This window comes from Delphinapterus leucas, chromosome 1 (assembly GCF_059928025.1).
Source record: "Delphinapterus leucas isolate spDelLeu-1000000601 "Yukka" chromosome 1, BTC_Dleu_Yukka2, whole genome shotgun sequence".
Classification (NCBI taxonomy): domain Eukaryota; kingdom Metazoa; phylum Chordata; class Mammalia; order Artiodactyla; family Monodontidae; genus Delphinapterus; species Delphinapterus leucas.
This window is the reverse complement of record NC_143129.1, coordinates 164,242,682-164,261,502: the sequence shown is the minus strand read 5'-3', so window position 1 is coordinate 164,261,502 and position 18,821 is coordinate 164,242,682. Positions and strand designations below refer to the sequence as shown.

At 55.3% G+C, this 18,821-nt stretch overlaps 3 protein-coding genes across 11 annotated transcripts in view; 1 reads left to right on the top strand and 2 right to left on the bottom strand.

Annotated features, from left to right (window-relative positions):
• The window catches only part of ZNF362 (zinc finger protein 362), a 37,792-nt gene extending 35,901 nt beyond the window's left edge, over positions 1 to 1,891 (top strand). For 3 of the 4 annotated variants that reach the window (XM_022575155.3, XM_022575153.3, XM_022575154.3), the window contains one exon: positions 89 to 1,891. In XM_022575155.3, the coding sequence (XP_022430863.1) occupies positions 89 to 101 (13 nt within the window). In that variant the 3' untranslated portion in view covers positions 102 to 1,891. The remainder of the gene's footprint in view (positions 1 to 88) is intronic. The other variant, XM_022575156.3, reaches the window with a different exon arrangement.
• A 3,005-nt stretch (positions 1,892 to 4,896) lies between these two features.
• On the bottom strand, positions 4,897 to 17,409 carry A3GALT2 (alpha 1,3-galactosyltransferase 2). The gene is given in 8 exon segments (XM_022575004.2): positions 4,897 to 5,602; positions 8,422 to 8,556; positions 8,846 to 8,935; positions 9,143 to 9,200; positions 9,203 to 9,219; positions 16,510 to 16,673; positions 17,209 to 17,218; positions 17,336 to 17,409. Coding segments are annotated over 8 exon segments (1,254 nt in total).
• Positions 16,252 to 18,821, bottom strand: part of PHC2 (polyhomeotic homolog 2) — a 101,867-nt gene continuing 99,297 nt past the window's right edge. For all 6 annotated transcript variants that reach the window (XM_089896573.1, XM_089896571.1, XM_022575160.2 and 3 more), the window contains one exon: positions 16,252 to 17,684. In XM_089896573.1, coding sequence (XP_089752699.1) covers positions 17,530 to 17,684 — 155 coding nt within the window. In that variant the 3' untranslated portion in view covers positions 16,252 to 17,529. The remainder of the gene's footprint in view (positions 17,685 to 18,821) is intronic.

Here is an 18,821-nt window from a genome sequence, read left to right as displayed (position 1 = left end):
CTCCAGTGGCCGCTTGTGGGAACTGCAGCTCCCCCTGCACCCCTTGCCCGCAGTTGGTTGTAAGCTCTGAATCTCACCCCGCCCACAGGAGACCTACCTGATGAAGCACATGTCCAAACACACGGTGGTGGAGCACCTGGTGAGCCATCACTCGCCCCAGAGGACGGAGTCTCCCGGCATCCCGGTGCGAATTTCCCTCATCTGAGCCGACGCAAGGCGCCGCCCCGCCCTGCCCACTGGCAGACACAGACCCAGGCAGCACCAGGCCCCGACTCCCTCCAGGGGCCCTCCAGGAACAGCCGAGCTCTCTCACGACCTTCCTGACCTTCCAGAAAGCCTGGGCCGCAGAAGCCCTGCCCGGTCCAGCTCCGGGGGCGGCCAGGCCAACTGCAAGATTCTGGACTGTTCTGGTGGCATCCAAAGACGATCTCAGAGCACTTTGAACCTCTCTGCTGGGTTTTCCTTTTGTTCCCCACCCTTCACTTGCTTCACTGTTCTTTTTTTTTTTTTTTTTTTTTAAGTTTGTTTTGGAAATAACAAAAAAGATATTTATTGGCCAAGAAGTTGGTGCTGCTAAGACCGAGAAATTAAAAGAACCGGACAGATGGACACAGAGAACCAGAGGGCAGCGTGGGACCTTATCTTGCCACGGCCTCAGGTCTTGAGGGGAAGGCTCAAGCCTGGGTTTCTGGACTGCAAAGGGGGCCCCCAGGTGGGAGGGGCAGGAGGCAGCTGGAGTGAGCCGCTTGCCACTGGGTGCCAGCTCGAGCCTCCAGAGCTGCGCCCTGGGCATCACTGAGCAGAGGGATGTGGCAGCTACCAGGGCTACCCAGTCTTCAGGAGACGAAATGAGAGGGGCCAGGAGGTCCACAGGACCAAAGGGTGCAATGTTGGCTGGGCTGGGTGCAGGCCCAGGGAAACGGGGTGGGGTGGGCTGGGTAAGACCTGGCACCCCTGCTGCCCTGAAGACCACCCCAGTCTACCTCGGTGCTGGCCAAGAAACCTATTGGCTACCTCTCCCACCATCCCAGACTGTGGGCAGGGGGAGGGAGTGGGCCTGGGGCAAGGACCCCCCTCTCCAGAATTTCCTCCAGATGGGGCAGTGCCCAAGGAGGGGTTACTTGTCTTCCCTGCCATGGAGGGGAATCCCCAGCCCAGGCCCTAAGCCCCTGGGCAGGGAAGGGATCCTCGGGGAGGAGGGTCCCGGGAGCAGACCCTGCCCTCAGCTCCCACAGACACACCCCAATCTGAAAGCCATGCGTGTCCGTGTATATAGGAACCATGTACAGAGCCCGGAGAAGCCCCCCCTACATCCCCTGGGGAAAAAAAAAAGAAAACTAGACAGAAACTCATCTATATATTCTGTATCTGGAGTTCCGTTTTGAATATTAACTGTGTTATTTTTATACACTTTTTAAGCCTTAACTCGCCATTGATTTACCAGTTTAACGTCTCCTGGGGTTTCTTTTCCCACGGGGTTCTCTGCCCCGCCCCCACCCCTTTGTTTGACTGGCTTCGTCTGATACTCAGTATTGTAGCTTTTTGTCCGCATGTTACTACCCTGTAAATATGCTGTTATACATACTGTTAACACCCCTTTGCTTTTTTCTATGGGACCTCCAGGCCACCATATTTAGAACTAGTTACCTTATTAAAAAAGAGAAAACAGTCTGTTGGCTTCTCAGTCTGCATCGTGGTGGCAGGGAGGTGAGGGCAGGTGCCCCTCAAGGCTTCAGGAACGAAGTGTGCGTTATATTGAAGGAAAGGGGTGGGGAGCAAAAAAAGTCAAACGTGGGGGAAGACACTAAAGGGGGCAAGAAACAAAGGAATTCCAAACCCTCTGCTCTTTGTATTTCTCTGTTGTGAAGAATAAACTGTACCTGCAGCCGGGTGGTGGCGGTGTGTGGCGTGCTCTGTGCGAGGGTGGGGCTGGGGGGCACCTTTCCACTGCTCCTCTCCCCTCCCCCGCCCCCCCCCAAGACTCGGGGAAGAAGGGAAATGCCCCTTCCTGCGTCCATCATTCGCAGCCAAGGACCATGAGGGCTCAGAGGAGTGAGTTCCCAATGGTGGCTCATGGCTGAGTCACTTTCTCTCCCACGAGGCGGCTAGCACAGGGCCAGCCTTGATAAACTCTGGGGGAGTTCCTGCATCTCCGTCCTAGGCAATCAAAACAGTGACCCCCTTGGGGAAGATGTGTGTGCAGGGGACTTCTTGGTCTCCTCAATCACTGGACTAGCTGGAGGCTATGAGGCTGGAGCTGCTGCTGCTGCAGGAGCCCGAGGATGAAGCTGAGTCTGAACAAAGCCAGGTGGAGAGCCGGAGACATCATCGAGCCCTGAAGCTGTCCTGACCCCAGCACCGTCCTGTTACATAAGCCAGTATAACCCTCGTTAGGGTTGATCTTTCGTTTTCCTCAGAGTCAGTTGCTAAATGTTTACCACAACACCACTGGCTGGCTCTCCAATCAGATTCCTCATTCAGTGAGTTAGGAACAAGTTAGGCGATGGTGGGCGCCTGAACGGGAAAATCCTGTGTGTGTGTGTGTGTGGGGTGCACGGGGTGCTGTGTTGGGCCAGACACAAGCAGAAGGACAAAGGAGGCAGAGAGAAGCGGAGACGGACAGAGGAGACTGAGGGCCAGCCAGTGGCAACCTTAGCTCCTGACTTTTGTCTCCATCTTCTGGCCCACTCTAATTTCCTGCTTGTTCTCACATCAGTGAATTTATTTATAAGTTACCGTGTGACATCGGGTAAGTTAATTAACCTCTCTGTGCCCGATTTTCTCATAGGTAAAATGAGGGAAATAATAGTAACCAGTTGATAGGGTGCATATGAGGATTAAATGAACCAATAGATATCTGAGGCTTAGAACTGTGCGTGGTACATAGTAAGTACCCAATAAATGTAATTGTTATTATTTGATGTAGCCCTGATGGATCTATGTCCTTTATGATCAAGGAACCCTGACTAGACAGCTGGTGATGTTTGGGAATTTTGGGGGGTGACACCCGAGCTGGCATGGTAGGTGGGATGGCTGGACAGGTGAAGATTTTGCATGTAGCAGTGACACTCGGGAGACTGGGAGTCTGATTTTCACCGGCTCACCTGGAAGCTCTCAGGAGCTTACCCGGTCCCTGATGGTCCCAGCGTGGGTGCTGAGGATACTGTTGATTAACAGGGACACTGATGGAAGCAGCGGCAGAAGGAGCTTATCCCCTGTTTTTCCTGCTGCTGCCCTGAGCCTCTCTACACCTGAGCCTGCCCCACCCCCACCCTGGGCCTCTGGGCAAGACAAAGGAGGTCCTCCACTCTGTTCTGCTGTTTACCCCTCCCCCTCCTCAGGAAGGTCTCCACCCACAGCATGAGGCTCCCCCGGCCCAGCACCTGGAAACCCCTGACTCGCGCCATCACTTCCTCTTTAAAACAGGAAATGGCTGTCCTTTGGCGACTCCTTTGCTCTCCACGAACTTTTTCTGCAGCATCACAACCCCTGCAAGGAGGGTGATTGGCACCCCCACTTTACATATGAGAAAACTGAGACTCAGCAAGGGTAAGGAACTAGTCCACAGCCACGCACAGAGTCAGAAGAGGAGCAGATTTCCATCCAGATCTTACTGGCCTGAGCTCAGGTCTCTGCTGGCCCAGGGCTCAGTGTGTGTGGCCCTTGGTGAATGATGCAGGCAGTGTAAGGTGGAGGACAGTCTCCCACCAGAGGAAGGGATGTCAGCCTATAGCCATCAAGCAATAACCTGTTCTTAGGCACACCTAGCCTGTTCTTAGCTCTAGCCCAGAGTCCAAAGGGTCTGCTGGGTTCTGCTAATCTAGTTTAGGCAGGAGACACTGGGGCCTTGGAACTGCTTCGGAGAGGGGAGATATCTCTTACATTATCAACAACTGGAAGTGTTTGTAAAAACTGTTACTATGTGAAAACCATCACAGTTGGCTTATAGCCAGAATTGCTGTCCTACCTGAAAATAGTGGAGCCTCTTAAAAATGCAAGGTCTGTGAGAACACTACACAAACGGGTCAGAAGACCTGGAGGTAAGTCCCACCCTCTCCGGGCCTCCGTTTTTCAACTGTCAGACAATATCTCAGGGACTTCCAGCAGATAACTTCCCTGTCCCTGCAGCTATTTCCCGGAGGGAACCACCTTTCCTGGAGAGCCTGATGACTTCAGGCTTCTGTTCGGGACGTTGTGTCTTTCCTTATTGAGGACGAAGAGTCTGGACAGCAGCCACGGATGAGGAAATTTATTTCCCAGACACTGTGGCCAAACAGCCATATGGGTTCCATGGCAAGGAAATGTCATTTTTATGGACTTGGATTCTCTAGGAGAAAGGGCCATAGGACACTTGGGAATAATGTATTTTATTATCATATTACTCAAATATGTACAAACTTTGCTGAGGGAGGCAGAGGTGAACCAGATGCCACTGTGTTTCTCTATCTGGGGCTCCTGCCCAGTGGCAGCTCTATTGGACCTGAGGGCCAGTCCTTGCTTTCCAGCTGCTGACCTCACAGACGGACTCACAGATTCTCTGGGTCCTTACGTAGTTATGTTCCTTTTGTGTGCCTCAGTCCCATTAAAAAAAGTGGGGGGATATGGGGAAGGGGCTAAAACGTCTCTTCGGGGGCCTCCACTGAACTCAGTAAGGTCAGAGGTGACAGGTTTCCAGGCAGCTGACCGTATCTGGGTCGCTGTGGAAAGTCAGGGAAGGGATGGATCGCCCGCCTGCCCGCCTCGGGGAGGCGCTCCCCAAAGGCCGGGCCTCCTCCTGCCACCCCGGGCGGTGGGGGATAGTATTCACGCAGTCTTCCCGCGCCCCCCCCGCCCCCGTGCCACGCTGCTTCCAGAAGGGCCCCCGCCGGCGTTCGGGCCTCCAGGCCGAGGGCGTCTCTAGCCGCGCGGCAGGGCGTACTCCTTGGGCGCCCAGAGCAGTTGGGGGCGGCGAATCTCGACCCGGCGGCCGACGTCGGAGCTCCAGCAGAACTCGGGCGACAGCAGCTTGGCGGGCTTTTGCAGCCAGAAGGACTTGTTGAGGTGGCTCTCGTCGTGCCAGCGCGCCTCCAGGCCGCGCGCGCGGTCCCGTCGCAGGCCCCGCGCGCAGTAGACCGTCAGCTGCCGCAGAGCCGCCACGCTGCCCCCGAACACGGCCGCCTGGTAGCAGAGGTCGCCCTCGCTCGGGTCCAGCGCGGCGGCCGAGCGCGCGTCCCGCTCGAAGGGCAGCAGCCGCCTCCGCCAACGGTAGTGCCAGACGAGCAGCTGCGCCACCGACTCGGCCAGTGCCTCGGACCCGAAAGTCCCGCTGAAGTGCTGGTCCACGTCCACGCAGCGCAAGAAACGCGCCTCGCGGCCCAGCTGCCCGCCCAGCGCCGCGTGCAGCGCGCGCATGCGCACCATGGACACGTTCTGCCAGCACCGCCAGCGCGCCACGCGCTCCTCGCGCTCCTAGCGCTCCTCGCGCAGCCGGCGGCCCGGGCCCAGCCGTACGCGGGGCACGGCGGCCGGGCCCTCGGTGAACACGTAGTACACCACGCGCTGGCCCACCATGAAGTGCTGCTCAGCCGTCTCCAGGAAGTGCGCCAGGTACTTCTCCAGGTATCTGTCGGGCGGGGCGGGGCTGTCTTGAGTAAGCCGGGCCTCAGCGCACTCCGCCATCCGCGGAGACGTCGGGCTTCTGAGGCCTCCCCTCGTCCGTACTTGTGCCCCTGCAACCCCAGTCCCTGGAACTCCAAAACTGTCCAGCCCCGAAATCGTCCGAGGTGGACTAAAAATAATTACCCATTGTTTGCCACCCCTGCCCCGAGAGGCCCTTTGTGCCCCGCTTGAACGCGGCTCTCCCTGACCAATTCTATCAATAGAGTCCCGAGGAAGGGATGCTGTGCTGGCCCTTGGGAGGACCGGCTCGTTAGCCTTTGTCTCTTTAGAGCTCTGACCCTTCGCTTAAGAAATCCCAGAGCTCAGGGCTTCCCTGGTGGCACAGTGGCTAGGAGTCCGTCTGCCAATGCAGGGCACACAGGTTCGAGCCTTGGTCCGGGATGATACCACATGTCCCGGAGCAACTAAGGCCGTGCGCCACGACTACTGAGCCTGTGCTCTAGAGCCCGCGAGCCACAACTACTGAGCCTGAGCGCTGCAACTAAACCCCATGCGCCTAGAGCTCGTGCTCTGCAACAAGAGAAGCCGCTGCAATGAGAAGCCTGCGCACTGCAACGAATCGCGGCAACTAGAGAAAGCCTGTGGGCAGCAACGAACACACAACGCAGCCAAAAATAAAAAAAAATAAGTAAATTAAAAAATAAAAAAGAAGTGTCAGAACTCAGATGCTGCCACGAAGTGAGGGAGACCAGCCTAGCCACGGAGAGAGGTGCCCGCCAGTCATCCGCAGGACTTTTGGGAGCAGGGAGGGGCCCCCCTGCTGCTGAGCCCTGTCAGAATTCCTGAGCCACAAAATCACGAGCTGTGGTAATAATGAACTGTTTTCAGTCACTGAGTTTGTGGTGATTCCTTACATAGGTAACCGGGACGTTCAGAATACTGGAAGCTTTGTATGAACAGGCTTTGGGACCCCAGGCTTCTAAAGTAATCGCACTCATTAACGCCTGATAATGTGGAATCGTGTGGCAGATAATGTTCAAAGTAACGTGCATTATCTCATTTAATCCTCACCATTGTTAGCTCCATCTCTCAGGTGAGGAAACTGAATCTCAAAGAGCTTCAGTAACCTGCGCAAGCACGCATGCACATAGTTGGTAAGTGAAAGCCAGGATTTGAACCCAGCTTGGCACTGGAGCCTGTACTTTTACGTGCACTTGCTCTATTCCGGGTGGAACTGTGAGAAACTGGAATCAGAGATCTTGGAAGCCTCAGCATCCCAGGGTGTTGGACTCATAGATCCTTGGAACTCAGGACCTCAGGACCCTGGAATTTCTGGACTCAGAGACTCTGACCCCTAGGGCTGGTGCAGGAACACCCTACTCAGCATTCAGAGCAGAAGTGGGAGCACCAAGGCCCTGGAGAGGCCAGCAGTCCTGTTTGCCCCCAGCCTCTCAGGGGCCCTCCTGGCTTTCTCTCCCTTCTAGAGTGTAAGGGACAGAGTTGGAGGAGCCCTGAGCAGTTGTCTGGGGCACATGTCCTCAACACCCCCCCGGGCCGCGGACCAGGCCGCACAGCAGGAGGTGAGCGTCAGGTGAGTGAGCGAAGCTTCATCTGCCCCCATCACCTGCATTACCACCTGAACCATCCCCTCCCCCCCTCCCCCACCCCCTGGTCCGTGGAAAAACTGTCTTCCATGAAGCTGGGCCCTGGTGCCAAAAAGGTTGGTGACCGCTGGTCTGGGGTCTCTGAAGACAGAATTCCTTCCCCAGGCTTTTGGATATCTTTTCCCGGATGCAGAGCTCTCAGTGCCTTCCCAAAGCAGCCTGTTCCGTTATTAGAAACTCGTCCTTAAGTTGCCTTGAACACTACCTCTCTCTACCTTAGGATTGTAGGATCTGATTGCCACTCTAAGCCAGGAGTCCCATTTGCATCACTACTGTAAAGTGAATACCAGTTTGCACACCCTGACATCCATAACGGGGAGATGGGCAGGTCAGCCCCCTGAGGTTTCTTCTCCACCTCCCACTCTGGGTTCCTTGTCCATACCCGGGGGACCATTAGTTCCTCGATTGGCCTCCTCTCCTGTCGTGATTCTGTCTTCCCTGCTCCTCAGTCACTTGCCCCCATGGCCTCTCCCTCGACTTGGTCATCGTCAGTCTGCCCCCCGCCCCAAGTTGTGGCTTCACCCGTCCCACTGTGTGAGCCCCCGCCCTTCCAGCCCACTTCCTGTGATATCACCCCCAACAGTCCTTCCTCACTGACCCCTCTGGCCTGCTGACCCTACCCCTCTCCGCATCCTCCTTTCTTCACATCCCTCTTTATCCAGCCCAGATTCGCTCCCTTGCAAAAGCCCTCAGCTCCCCAGCCCCTCTTCCACCTTCAGACTTTCTTGGTGAACCTCCCCCCGCCCTGCCCTTTCTGTGTGCCTAAACCTGAGCCGCTGACCTCCACAGAGGCTTCTGCAGCTGGGCCATCCCCTCTGTTTACCCAGTTCTCACCTCCTCTCACCTGAAAGACTCCATCATTTTCTCACCGCAAACCCAAGGCCTCCAGATGATCAGCCCCAGGCCCTGGGCAGGTTCCTTCTAGGTTGTGATGCTGAGCCCTTGGCTGCCTGGGCTGGGTGGACTCTAGGGAGGAGGGGAAGGGAAAGGATGGTCCTGCCCTCATGCTGGGAGTCTGGGACAAGGGGTGCTGTCTTTGCTTCTCGCTTTATCCTGGGATCCTACAGCCCAGGAGAATGGGGTGCTCCACCCCTGCATCATGTGCACACCCCCTCCCACTCCCTGCTTGGATAGCACCGCTCCCCTCCCCGGGCCTTACCTGCCTACAGCAAAGACAGTCAGACCAATGGTGAGGTTCTGTACAGCCTCTTGCTGGGCCACATCTGGGTCAAAGGTGCCATCCCAAATAATGGGGGCCCCCCAGCAGGTACAGGTCAGGACTTCAGGCCGGGCCCTGGCCAGGGCAGGGATGGAGAGACAGGTCCATTCATCTTCCTGCTTGATGTATGATCACCGCCACCTCCCCAGTCCTGGGACCCACAGATGGGTCACACCCAGGCCCTACCCCTAGAAATCTCTTCCCAGATCCAGCAGAGTAGGGGGAGATGTGTTACCTGATGGGGCCCCTGGGTAGCGTGCCTAGCCCTGCCAGGGTGGGGGATGTGAGGAGGGCAGGAACGCTGGGGCAGAGCTCTGTAGGGTGTGTGGGTATCCTCGGAATGGGAGAGATGGCAGCTCCTTACCAAGGATGCGGGGGACCTGTGAAGTTGTCTCTCAGCAGGGGCATTCTGGCCAAAGGGCAGAGCCCCATGGGGGTGAGGACTCCCAGGTGCCTGTGGGGTGGGAGCATCAGTGAGGGGCATGCTGGCCTGCCCAGGAGCCCTGTCGCTTTGCTCCTTACAAGGAGGGAGAGCCTGCAAGGATGCTTGTGCGGGCCATGACAGGTGCCACTCTCCATCCCTCAAGGAGGCACTTGGAAAGAGCCACTTCAGCCCTGCCCTGCTGGTCCCATCGTGAGTGCTGGGGGAAGGGGGTTGTACCTGACTACAGGGAGCCCATGCAGGAGCAGCCCTAAGAGGCCAAGTGCAAATAGGATCAGAAGATTCTCTTCCAGGCCCTGGGGGGTGGGGAGGGGGGGGTCGGCAACTCATTTCTGCATATATTTTTATACACACACACATATATATGAAAAATGGGTAATTCAGTGTTTCATTTATTTGTTCGCTTTAATATGAATGTATTATTCTGTTCACTTGGCACAGACATTCAGAGGTACAAAAGAGTATAGACAGTGCAGTCCTTCCTGTTCCCAGCCACGGCCACCCAGTTCCCCTGCAAGGGGATAGTTTATGCACATACAGGCAAATATAAATATGGTAGCAAATTCTCTCTCCCTTCCCTCTGTCCCTTCCTCTGATTTTCTCCCACAAATGGTAGCACAGTGATACGCTGTTCTCCACCTTGCATTTTCCACTGACCACTATGTCCTTGAGGTTGTTCCACCTCAGTACGTGAAGCGCTTCTTCACCCTTTTTTCCAGCTGCCTAATATGCCATTGACTGGAGGTGGCATCATTTACTTGACCAGGTCCCTTGTGATGAGCATTTAGATGTATAACATTTTGCTTTTCCTGGCAGCAAACTTGGGGGACAGTAAATTAGGGGGTGGGGCACTTAGCCTGGGTAGGATTGACCTCGGACGGGGAGAGTCTGGGAGGGGATGCGGGGGGGGTTGTGGCTTGGTGGCTGGGATTTGAGAGCATCTGGGGCTTAGGGATGAGTTGCTGGGCTGCCCGGAGGGCTGGCTGCGGTCAGGGACCACGTGTCTATGGCGGCTCCAGTCACAGGGCCGGGTCCCTCCAGCAGAGCTCAGCGACCCCACTGCTGGCTCAGAGGAGGTGGACTTTGGGATTTATGCATGGTTGCTTGTTTTCCAGGAGGGCCCTAAAAGTTGAGAATTTTAATAAGCTCCTCTGGGCAGGTCTCCTCCAACTCTCCTCAGCCCTTCTGGGTGCGGGTGTCTGTAGACAGACAGGACCCATATGGTGAAAGCCTGGCCACTGGGGCCAGACCCCCAAGTTCGAATCCCAGGCCACCACTTCTTAGCTGTCTGACCTTGGGCAAGGTTCTGGGCCTCTGCACTTTAGTCTTCTTGTCTAGAAATGCAGATAATAAGAGCACACGCCTTAGAGGGCTGCGACGGATATTGTTAATACCTACCAAGTGATGAGAACAAGGCCTTGCACACAGTAAAAGGTCAGTAAGCTTTAGCTATTGTTGATTATCATTAGTAGTAGTATTCCTAAACCAGCCCTCAGGATTCTCTGCACAGCCTCCCAGCTCCCCTCCCCGCCCTGTGAGTCCTTCCAAAATCTGCCTCCTCTGGTCTCTTTCAAGAAGCCTGCCTGATCAGACCCTCCCGCCCCTGCCTTTTCTGCTACCCCACCTCACCGTTCCTCAGCAGGTGTATCCAGTAAATAGCTTCAGAGAGGCACCTTGCGGTTGTGTGTGTACGTAGCTGCCTGTGCATCTCAGGGCAGACACCCCTTCTGTTCAGCTGGTGAAACCTGGGTGCACTGACCCCTCCCTCTGCCTCGCCCACTGTCAGTCCCCAGGGGTGGGTGGTTGGCTTGGCCTCCTTGATCTCCGCCCCCCCTCTGCCCCTCCTATTTCTCCGGCCCCCACAGCCATCCTGCCTGCTTATCCCCCACCAGGACCATTGCAGCAGCGACCTCCCTGCTCCCAGTCACTCCTGACACAGCCCCCAGAGTCAGCTCATAAAATGCCACCTGCCTTAACTGTCCATGTCACGTGAACAGGGAAATCCTCGAAGGGGAAATGCATTTAGTAGGCAAACATATGGAAAACTGTTCACCCTCACTAGTAATCAAAGACTTATAGATTGGAACTAGGTGGGATGTTTTGCCTATAAAGTGAGCACTTTTTAAAAAGAAAGAAATGAAAATAGCCAGGCTGGGAGAATACAGCGAGACAGGCACTCTTACACCTGCTGGTGGGATGTAAATTGCTGCAGCTTTTTTGGAAAGCTCCTTAGCTGTGGGAATTGAAGCTTTCACTAGTCATCCCCTTTAATCCAATCACTGCAACTTCTGGGAATCTGTTCAAAGGAGATCATCTTCAGCATGGGAGAAGTTTATGCATCAAGATGTTCACTAGCTTCTGCTCGTTCATGCTTTCAGCCTATACTTATTGGTCACAAGCTCAGAATCAAGCACTGTGCTAGGTCAAGGATTCAGAGGTGAGCGAGACACAGACCTTGTCTTTAAGGGAGCCGGGTCAGGAAGATGTGGGTGGCCAGGAAGGGAGGGGAATGGGGTCACATGACAGACTGCAAACAGATGAATGGAACACAGCACAGCAAGGCTGTGATTAGTGTAAATACAAGATACCATTATCTTGCAAATGGCCAGATACCATTGGGGAGAAGTCAGGGAGGCTTCCTGGAGGAGGTGACCCTGAAGAACTAGGACCTGAAGAACTAAAAGTTATCCACACAAAGAAGGCAGTGGGGCTTCCCTGGTGGCGCAGTGGTTGAGAGTCCGCCTGCCGATGCAAAAAAAGAAGGCAGTGGAGGGGAAAGGGAGGTCCATGAAAAAGAAACAGCACTGTGTAAAAGTGACGAGGTGAGAGTGCTTGGAAAATACGGGGAACTGCAGGCCTGCTGCAGGGGCGGGGGTATAGGGTGTGGATAGGAAGTGATAAGAGTTGAGGCTGGAGATAAGCCTGAGCCAGGTCACCCAGGGCCCACATTCCAGGATAAGGGGTTTGGACTTCATCTTGAAGGCCATGGGGAGCCCTGAAAGCTCTGTCCTTCAGGGAGCGATGCTGTCACATTTTTACTTGGAAGATACTCCGGCTGAACTGTTGAGCCTGGACGTGGGGCAGGGACCAGGTGGAGGCAGGAAGACAGGTGAGTGTTGGCAGTGGGTTGGGGAGGAGTAGGTGATGAATGGCTGTCAAGGAGGTTGATGGGCAGGACTTGGTCACTGATGAGAGGGACAGGGCTGGGGGACCAGGAAAGGAGATGGTGGCTGATAGTCTGGTTGGGGGTAAGAAGCTGGAGCTCAGAAAGGCAGGCAGGCAGGCAGGCTTGGGAGAGAGTTCTGGGATTCACCAGGAGGGCAGGGACGCTGTGGAAGAGGGAGAGAGCAGAGGAAGGAGAGCCAGGGCCCAGGCACCCACCGAGGACACTGTTGGGGACGGGCAGGGGACTGAGTGAGCAGAGGAGGCAGTGGAGGCTGGGGTGGTGGTGGTGGAAGCGGCTCTTTCTGGAAGTTTGGCTGTAAAAGGAAAGGGAGAGGATGGTAACTGAAGGGGCTGAGGGCTTGGGATTGATGGAGGTGCGTGTGTTTCTTTCACACAGGGAGACTTGAGCTTGGTTGAACGTGGGCTGGAGGGCACCAGTGGAGAAGGCGTTGTGCTGCCCTCTCAGATACAACTGAAAAAGGCCCCAGCGTCCAGCCGAAGGGACTGGCTAAATAAACTTTTTATGAAGAGTCTGCAGTCACATGGAAAAAACTTGCACAAGAACCGTGAATGAGGAAAGCAGGATCTAAAATTGATGGGCACTGTGGTTACAATCTAGCAATGAAAACATGCCGGAGCAAATAAGACTGAAAGGAAGAACGTAAGTGACTGTGTAATAAGTTATTTTTACCTCCAGTTGTCCGTAATGTGCTTTTATTGCTATTTTAATGAAGGAAAAATACAGAGTTAACCATTTAGGAAAAACAAGTGTTTCTAAGCCTTTCTAGTGCCTGCAAGGTGAAGTCCACCTCTCTTAGCCCTGCCTGAGGAGCCTGCACAGTCATTTCAAGCACTCACACCAGACCCAACTTTCCCACCTCTAGAAACGGGAGACTTCACAGTGGACAGGCCAAGGATGCTCTCCTAGCATTGCTGGAAAAAGCAAATGGAGATAAACAACCCCACTGTTCGTCCTTAGGGAGTTGGATGAATGAATTATGCATTTCTATACAATGGAAAGCAATGTGGCCACTGAAAAGGATAAGGTAGATTTATTTATATGTGCTCTCGGGAAAAGAGGGCCTAAAGAATCAAGTGGAAGAGGAAGTAACAACTGTACATAGAGGCTGGCTGCACTTCTGTCGGGGGGGAAGTCCCTATACCTGTGTACCTGTGCATTTACAGACGTGTTTCTATGTCGTTTTATAAAAACGTAGGAAAAAATCTGGAACAGCATTGCGCAATAGAAATATAATGTGAGCCACGAACGTAAATTAAAATTTTCTAGTAGTAGCCATGTTAAAAAAGTGAAAAGAAACAACCGAAATTTTTAGTATTTTATTTTAACCTAATATATCATCATTTCAATATGTAACCCCAAATATCATTTCAATATGTAATCGATATAAAAATTATTGAGATATTTTACAGTCGCTCCTGGAAGCGAGACTGCCCCCCCGGAGGGACGGCATGGGAGGTGCCAGGCGCAGGAGAAGGCTGCAGCGGAGCTCTCTCTGCCCTCCCTGCCATCTGACCCTCTTAGCCGGCCCCTCACAACTAGGGCAGCCATGCAGAGTTGTCCCCAAGTGGTCCAGGTGGGCTCCAGCTGTCAGCCCTGGGAGGGTGCTGACACCCAGGCCTGCAACAGGCTCCTGCCGCCCCCTCCCATGGCCCAGCCAGGGAGCCCCTAGTCCACAGAGGCACCTGCCTGACCCATTCCTCCCAGTTCCTTGCCCTGATATTTTCAAAAGGGTCCCCTCCCCTCCACCCCGCTTCCACCTGCAGAAGGTGGTCCCACAAGGTGGCCTCATGCCCTGCTCCTGTACTCTCCTTGCTTTCAGGAGGAGGTTGAAGATCAGTCATTAGTTCCTAAGTGGGAACAAGTTTGCAGTCCTGGACAGTCACTCCCAGTTGGAATAGAGGGCTCACAGTTGCAGTGGAAGGTGCGCCCCAAAGTCTGTTCTCTGCTCACTGAGGGGGCTCAGAGTTTAGGGCAGCAGGAGGAGTTGCCGAGCTCTTCACGGGCACGAGATCTCCCAGGATGCAGCCTCCCCCCACCCCACCACCCATTCCTTGGACCGTCTCTGCCCCTTGGGCGATGTCCTCCAGTCACCTTCTCCCAGGACCTATATGGCTCAGCTGGTTCTCAGCAGGCCAGCCTTGGTGCCTCCTCCTTGACTGTTCTGACCACCAGGCTGGACTCCACTCGGGACAGCTGTCCCACCTCATCTTCCCCCTGACACTGGCAGCGTCCCCCCCTCACCTGAGTCCTTGCCATGACAGGAAGCTGGTGGGACAGCCTGCCAAGAACCTTCTCAGCTCAGGGCCGGGGAAGAAATGACCCATTCTTGGTGACTGGGAGCAAGCAGTTTCAGGCCATCTGCCAGAAACCACAGCCACAGGAGCAAGCAGGGATGAACTACCCGGAGAGGAGCCCCCTGGGGCCAATCACCTGGAAGAGGGTGGATGGAAGGCCAGCTCTGGTTGGCCAGAGGTGCTGAGACATTCTGTACTGACTCTTCCTCCCCAGGGCTCCTCGTGCCCCTCTTCAGTTTCGTGGTCCTCGGGCCAGACTGTGGTGTTTGCCACCCAGGGAGAACCTTGTTCTGCGCGGACCTTCAGCCAGATCTCAAGGGCGCCGGTCACCTGAGTGTGACCTTGGACAGTTCACCTTGAGGAGCCCTTGATCTCTTCAGTAAAACAGGTATGTGCACCAGTCACCCAGGACAGGGTAAGAGCCACACAAAGTAGTTACATGGAAAAGTTCTGGAAAGCTTGCACTAGGCAGGGTTTTTTTTAAAGTGCAGGTTATGATCTATTAGAGGGCCATGAAATCAATCTTATGGATCATGACTGAGATTTTAAAAATATGAACAGAAAGGGAATTGAAAATGTCAGAATGTATTGTACATCAGGGTAGGTATTGTTTTGTTTCAGTTTATATATTCAAGTACATCCACGAGGGTGGGAAACTTTTTTTAAACTGTCGGTCATGATCAAAAAAGTTTTGCAAAATTCTGTGTAAGGTGTAAACCTCAGGAGCAAACGCATGTTGAAGGAGGCACCCTTCAAACTGGGGCCTTTCACCCAGAGTGAAGAAACGGCGCTGATACTCACCTGTGTCAGTCAGCCCTGCAAATCCACCATATCCTCTTTCAGGGCTTTTAGTTCCCTTCTCCACCACACACATAAGGACAAACTCAGTTTGGGCCCGGCGTTGTCCTCCAGTAAGGGAAAGTGGAGGTCCAGCGTGGACTCGCCGAGCTGCACGGGCCACGGTGGGCCGGCCCGCCTGGCCTGGAGAGGGGAGGGCAGCGCAGGGGGCTCCCGAGGCGCCCTCTCCACCAGGCACCTTCCCCGACTTCCCTGAGGTTCTGAGGTCCTTGCCCCCTGCCACGCCCCCTCGGCCCAGGGTCCTGCACTGGCCTCTGTCCTGTCGCCATTCCCGACCTCCGGGACCACCAGACTTTCCAGTCCTGGCTCCACCCTCTGGGTCGTCCACTAACCAGTTTTGTTTCTCCTCTTCCTCCGGGTAGTGGCTACATTTTAAAAGGCCTTCCAGAGAGTTCTCGTCCAGATATGGGTACTGGCTCTTAAAAGGCCCCTGCTTATCTCCCCGGGCCCCGCCATCACAGCATGTTACAGACTGAGTGAGCGGTCTGCGCCTGGAAGGCCCTTCTCCTTTATTCGAGGCTTAGGCGTCACCTCCCTGAGGCAGAGACTCTCCTAATAGTTTGCTATTGCAGCATCCAGAAAGCGCTCAGGGGTTGAGTGAGCCAAAGCCACCCCAAGGGCAGTTCTGGAAACGGCGGAGGGAAGGGTCTGGGCTCTGCCTCAGGTGTGCCAGATATCCCTGGCCCAACAGCATCGTGTCTCCCTGGTGGCAGTCCTGGGTAGGGGGGCTCAGAGTTGAAGGGGCCCTGGACCTCACACTCCAGGGGACACCTGTGTGAAGAACAGAGGTGGGATCTGCTTTTCTCATGTGGACTGGGACCAAGGGCACCCTCAAAGGACCCAGCCCCAGCGAAGCATGGAGGATATGCTATCCAGTTAAGGTGGTCGTCCCTCCCCCAACCCAGGGACCCACCCCTCTCCTGACAGATGAAAAGTAGCTATTCAGGACCACAGAAAGGCATCCCCAGGGGAGAAAGGCACAGAAGGAACAGATTTTACAGATTTATTTTTAAAAAACAAAAAGGTTAAAAAAGTCCTTCATTTCCAACCCTGCCTGGGGGTGTGAGTGGGGAATAGAACAAGCTCAGAAGGGCACCCACCCTTCCCCCAGGGAGAGTCCCACTCCCCCCAGGAGTCTGCAGAGGCCCGGGCAAGTCAGAGGCAGGCCCTCGCCCTTCCTGCCCCGCCTCCTCCACGGGCAGCTCAGACCGCCGCCAGCAAGTTCCAGAGGCAGAGAAGCATGGGACCCGAGGCCGAAGGCTGCCTTCTTCACCTCAGCGGTGGTCACTCCAGCTCTTCTGCCCTTGGATGTTCCCAGGGCCCCACCGCTGGGCTCCCAGGGCGGGCGGGCGGGCAGGCAGACGGGGAGGCGCGGCCCGGCCCAGCCCACCAGCAGCTTCCTCAGTGCCGCCTGTGACACAGCAGGGCAGTCAGGGGGACGTCACAGTGCAGGCAGGGGCTGCGGAGACACCTCGGCCATCTGCAAAGGAAAATCTCCCACTACTTTTCATCGCTTTCTGATCGTGCCTCTCTGCACTGAGGCGGCCCTTCTTTCCTATTCCCCATCCTGAGGCTGAGTGGAGTCCAGGACAAAGCACTAAGTGGCTGTTTGCTACAAAACACCTGGAGATGCCAGAGGGTGGCTCTCAGCCTGTCAGTCCAGGCTCCCACACGGTCACACAGTCACACACACAGCGTTAAGGCGTCTGTGCCAGCAGGCGTGGCCAAACTGGGCCCAGCTTCTCTCCCTCCACCTGTAGAGGGTGAGGGGGGAGAACCCTTCTGGCTGCTTCAGAAACAGGCTGCAGTGGGAGAAGCTGGCAGCGGGAAGAGTTAGCTGGGCCCGGAGAAGGAAGTGGAGGAAGGCGGGCAAGGGCTTCCGAGGCCTCTAGGCAGGCCTGACGGCTGCCCTTGGAAGTGACCCAACTCAGGTTGGGAGCCCTGACCGTATACCCCCTGGAAAATGGGGGACAGAGGGAGGGGAAGAGAGTGGGGCTAGAGTAGTGGGACTTTGGAGGAAGCCAGTGCTATCAATATGTACAAGCATAAAGCCCCATCTTCTGCGCCACCTACCTCTCTGCCCCTCCCACAGAAAGAAAGGCCCCTGAGAGCCATTGAGGAGGTGCCAAGACCTCCTCCCCAGCCATGCCTGACAGGGAAGGCCCCTTCCCTCAACTGGCCCCATCTCCGGGCCCCCAGGAGTGTCCGCTGGCTCTGCTCAGTCGGGAGGAGGAGCCCGGGGCCAGAAGCCCGGTGCCCGGCCAGCCCTAGGAGTCCTTGAGCATGCTGATGCGCGCGTAGATCTTGAGGGCGGGCCCCAGCTTGATGTTCATGGCGCTCATCAGGTGGTCCTCCTTGAGCAGCAGCAGAGCTTGCCCGTCGATTTCCTGGGCACGGAATTCCTCTGCTATCTCCTGGCAGCCTGAGGGGACATGACCAAAGACAGTATCAATGAGAGCTACCAGCGGTCACGCTTGGCAGTCACTGCCTTCAGATGCATCATCTCACTTGATTCTCGTGACCACACCTTGAGGAAGGTGTTGCTGTTCTTATTCTACAGCTTGAGAGAGGCTGAGTGACTTACCCAAGGTAGCCAGACTCTAAGGTGGTCCTGTGACCCGACACCTCCTTGTTCACCGCCCCCCCCCCCCCCCCAGTGAACTGGGCTGACCCCGGAGATCAGTACAGGGTTGTGGAACTGACAGCATGGGATTTCCAAGGCTGGATCACAAAGGGCGCAGCAGCCTCACCTTGGTCTTCTGGATAATTTATTTTGGAACATGCCAACCACCGTGTCGTGAGGACACTCAAGCAGCCCTCTGGAGAAGCCCACTTGGAGAGGAACTGAGGCCTCTTGCCCAGAGCCAGCTCCCCCTGTTGCCATGTGAGCGCAGCACCTTGGAAGGGGGTCCTCCAGCTCCAAGCCCTCAGAAACTGCAGCTCTGGCTGCTATCGTGATTGAGCCCTTGCAAGATACTCCGTGCCAGAAGTGCCCAGCTAAGCCACTCCACAGAACTCTCGAGATAAGAAGTGATTACTGTTTTAAGCCACTAGTCTTGGAGTAATCTGTTTCACAGCAGTAGGTAACCAATGCAGATCTGCGTACTTGGAAGATGGGTGCTGCCATCACCACACCTTCACCACGTGGGCGTGGCCTTGGACTTGGCAGCGGGCCAGAGCTGGAGGGACTTTCAGGAGAGTGGCAGTGAAGGTCTAAGGTTCCCTGAAAGACGGGAGTAAGAAGCCTGATGGTCTTGGAGGAAACTGCTGGGGAGGCTTAAAGGAACGTGAGGAAACTTACTGGAAATTGGAAGAAAAGGGATCCTTGTTATGAAATAGTAGAAAATTTAGCAACACTGTTGCTGGTGGTAACCCCGTGGGCATGAGACGCCTACTGAAAGTTGCTTGGGCTCAGGAGACCTCAGGCAGACCACTGCAGGTGCCACCTGGCCTCCCACCGTGGCCGTGGGAAATGCGAGGAGGGACGAGGTCGAGGAAAACGAGAACAGGAAGGAGCCTGGATTTGCTGATTTTGAAACTCCTAAGCCTCTCCAGATGG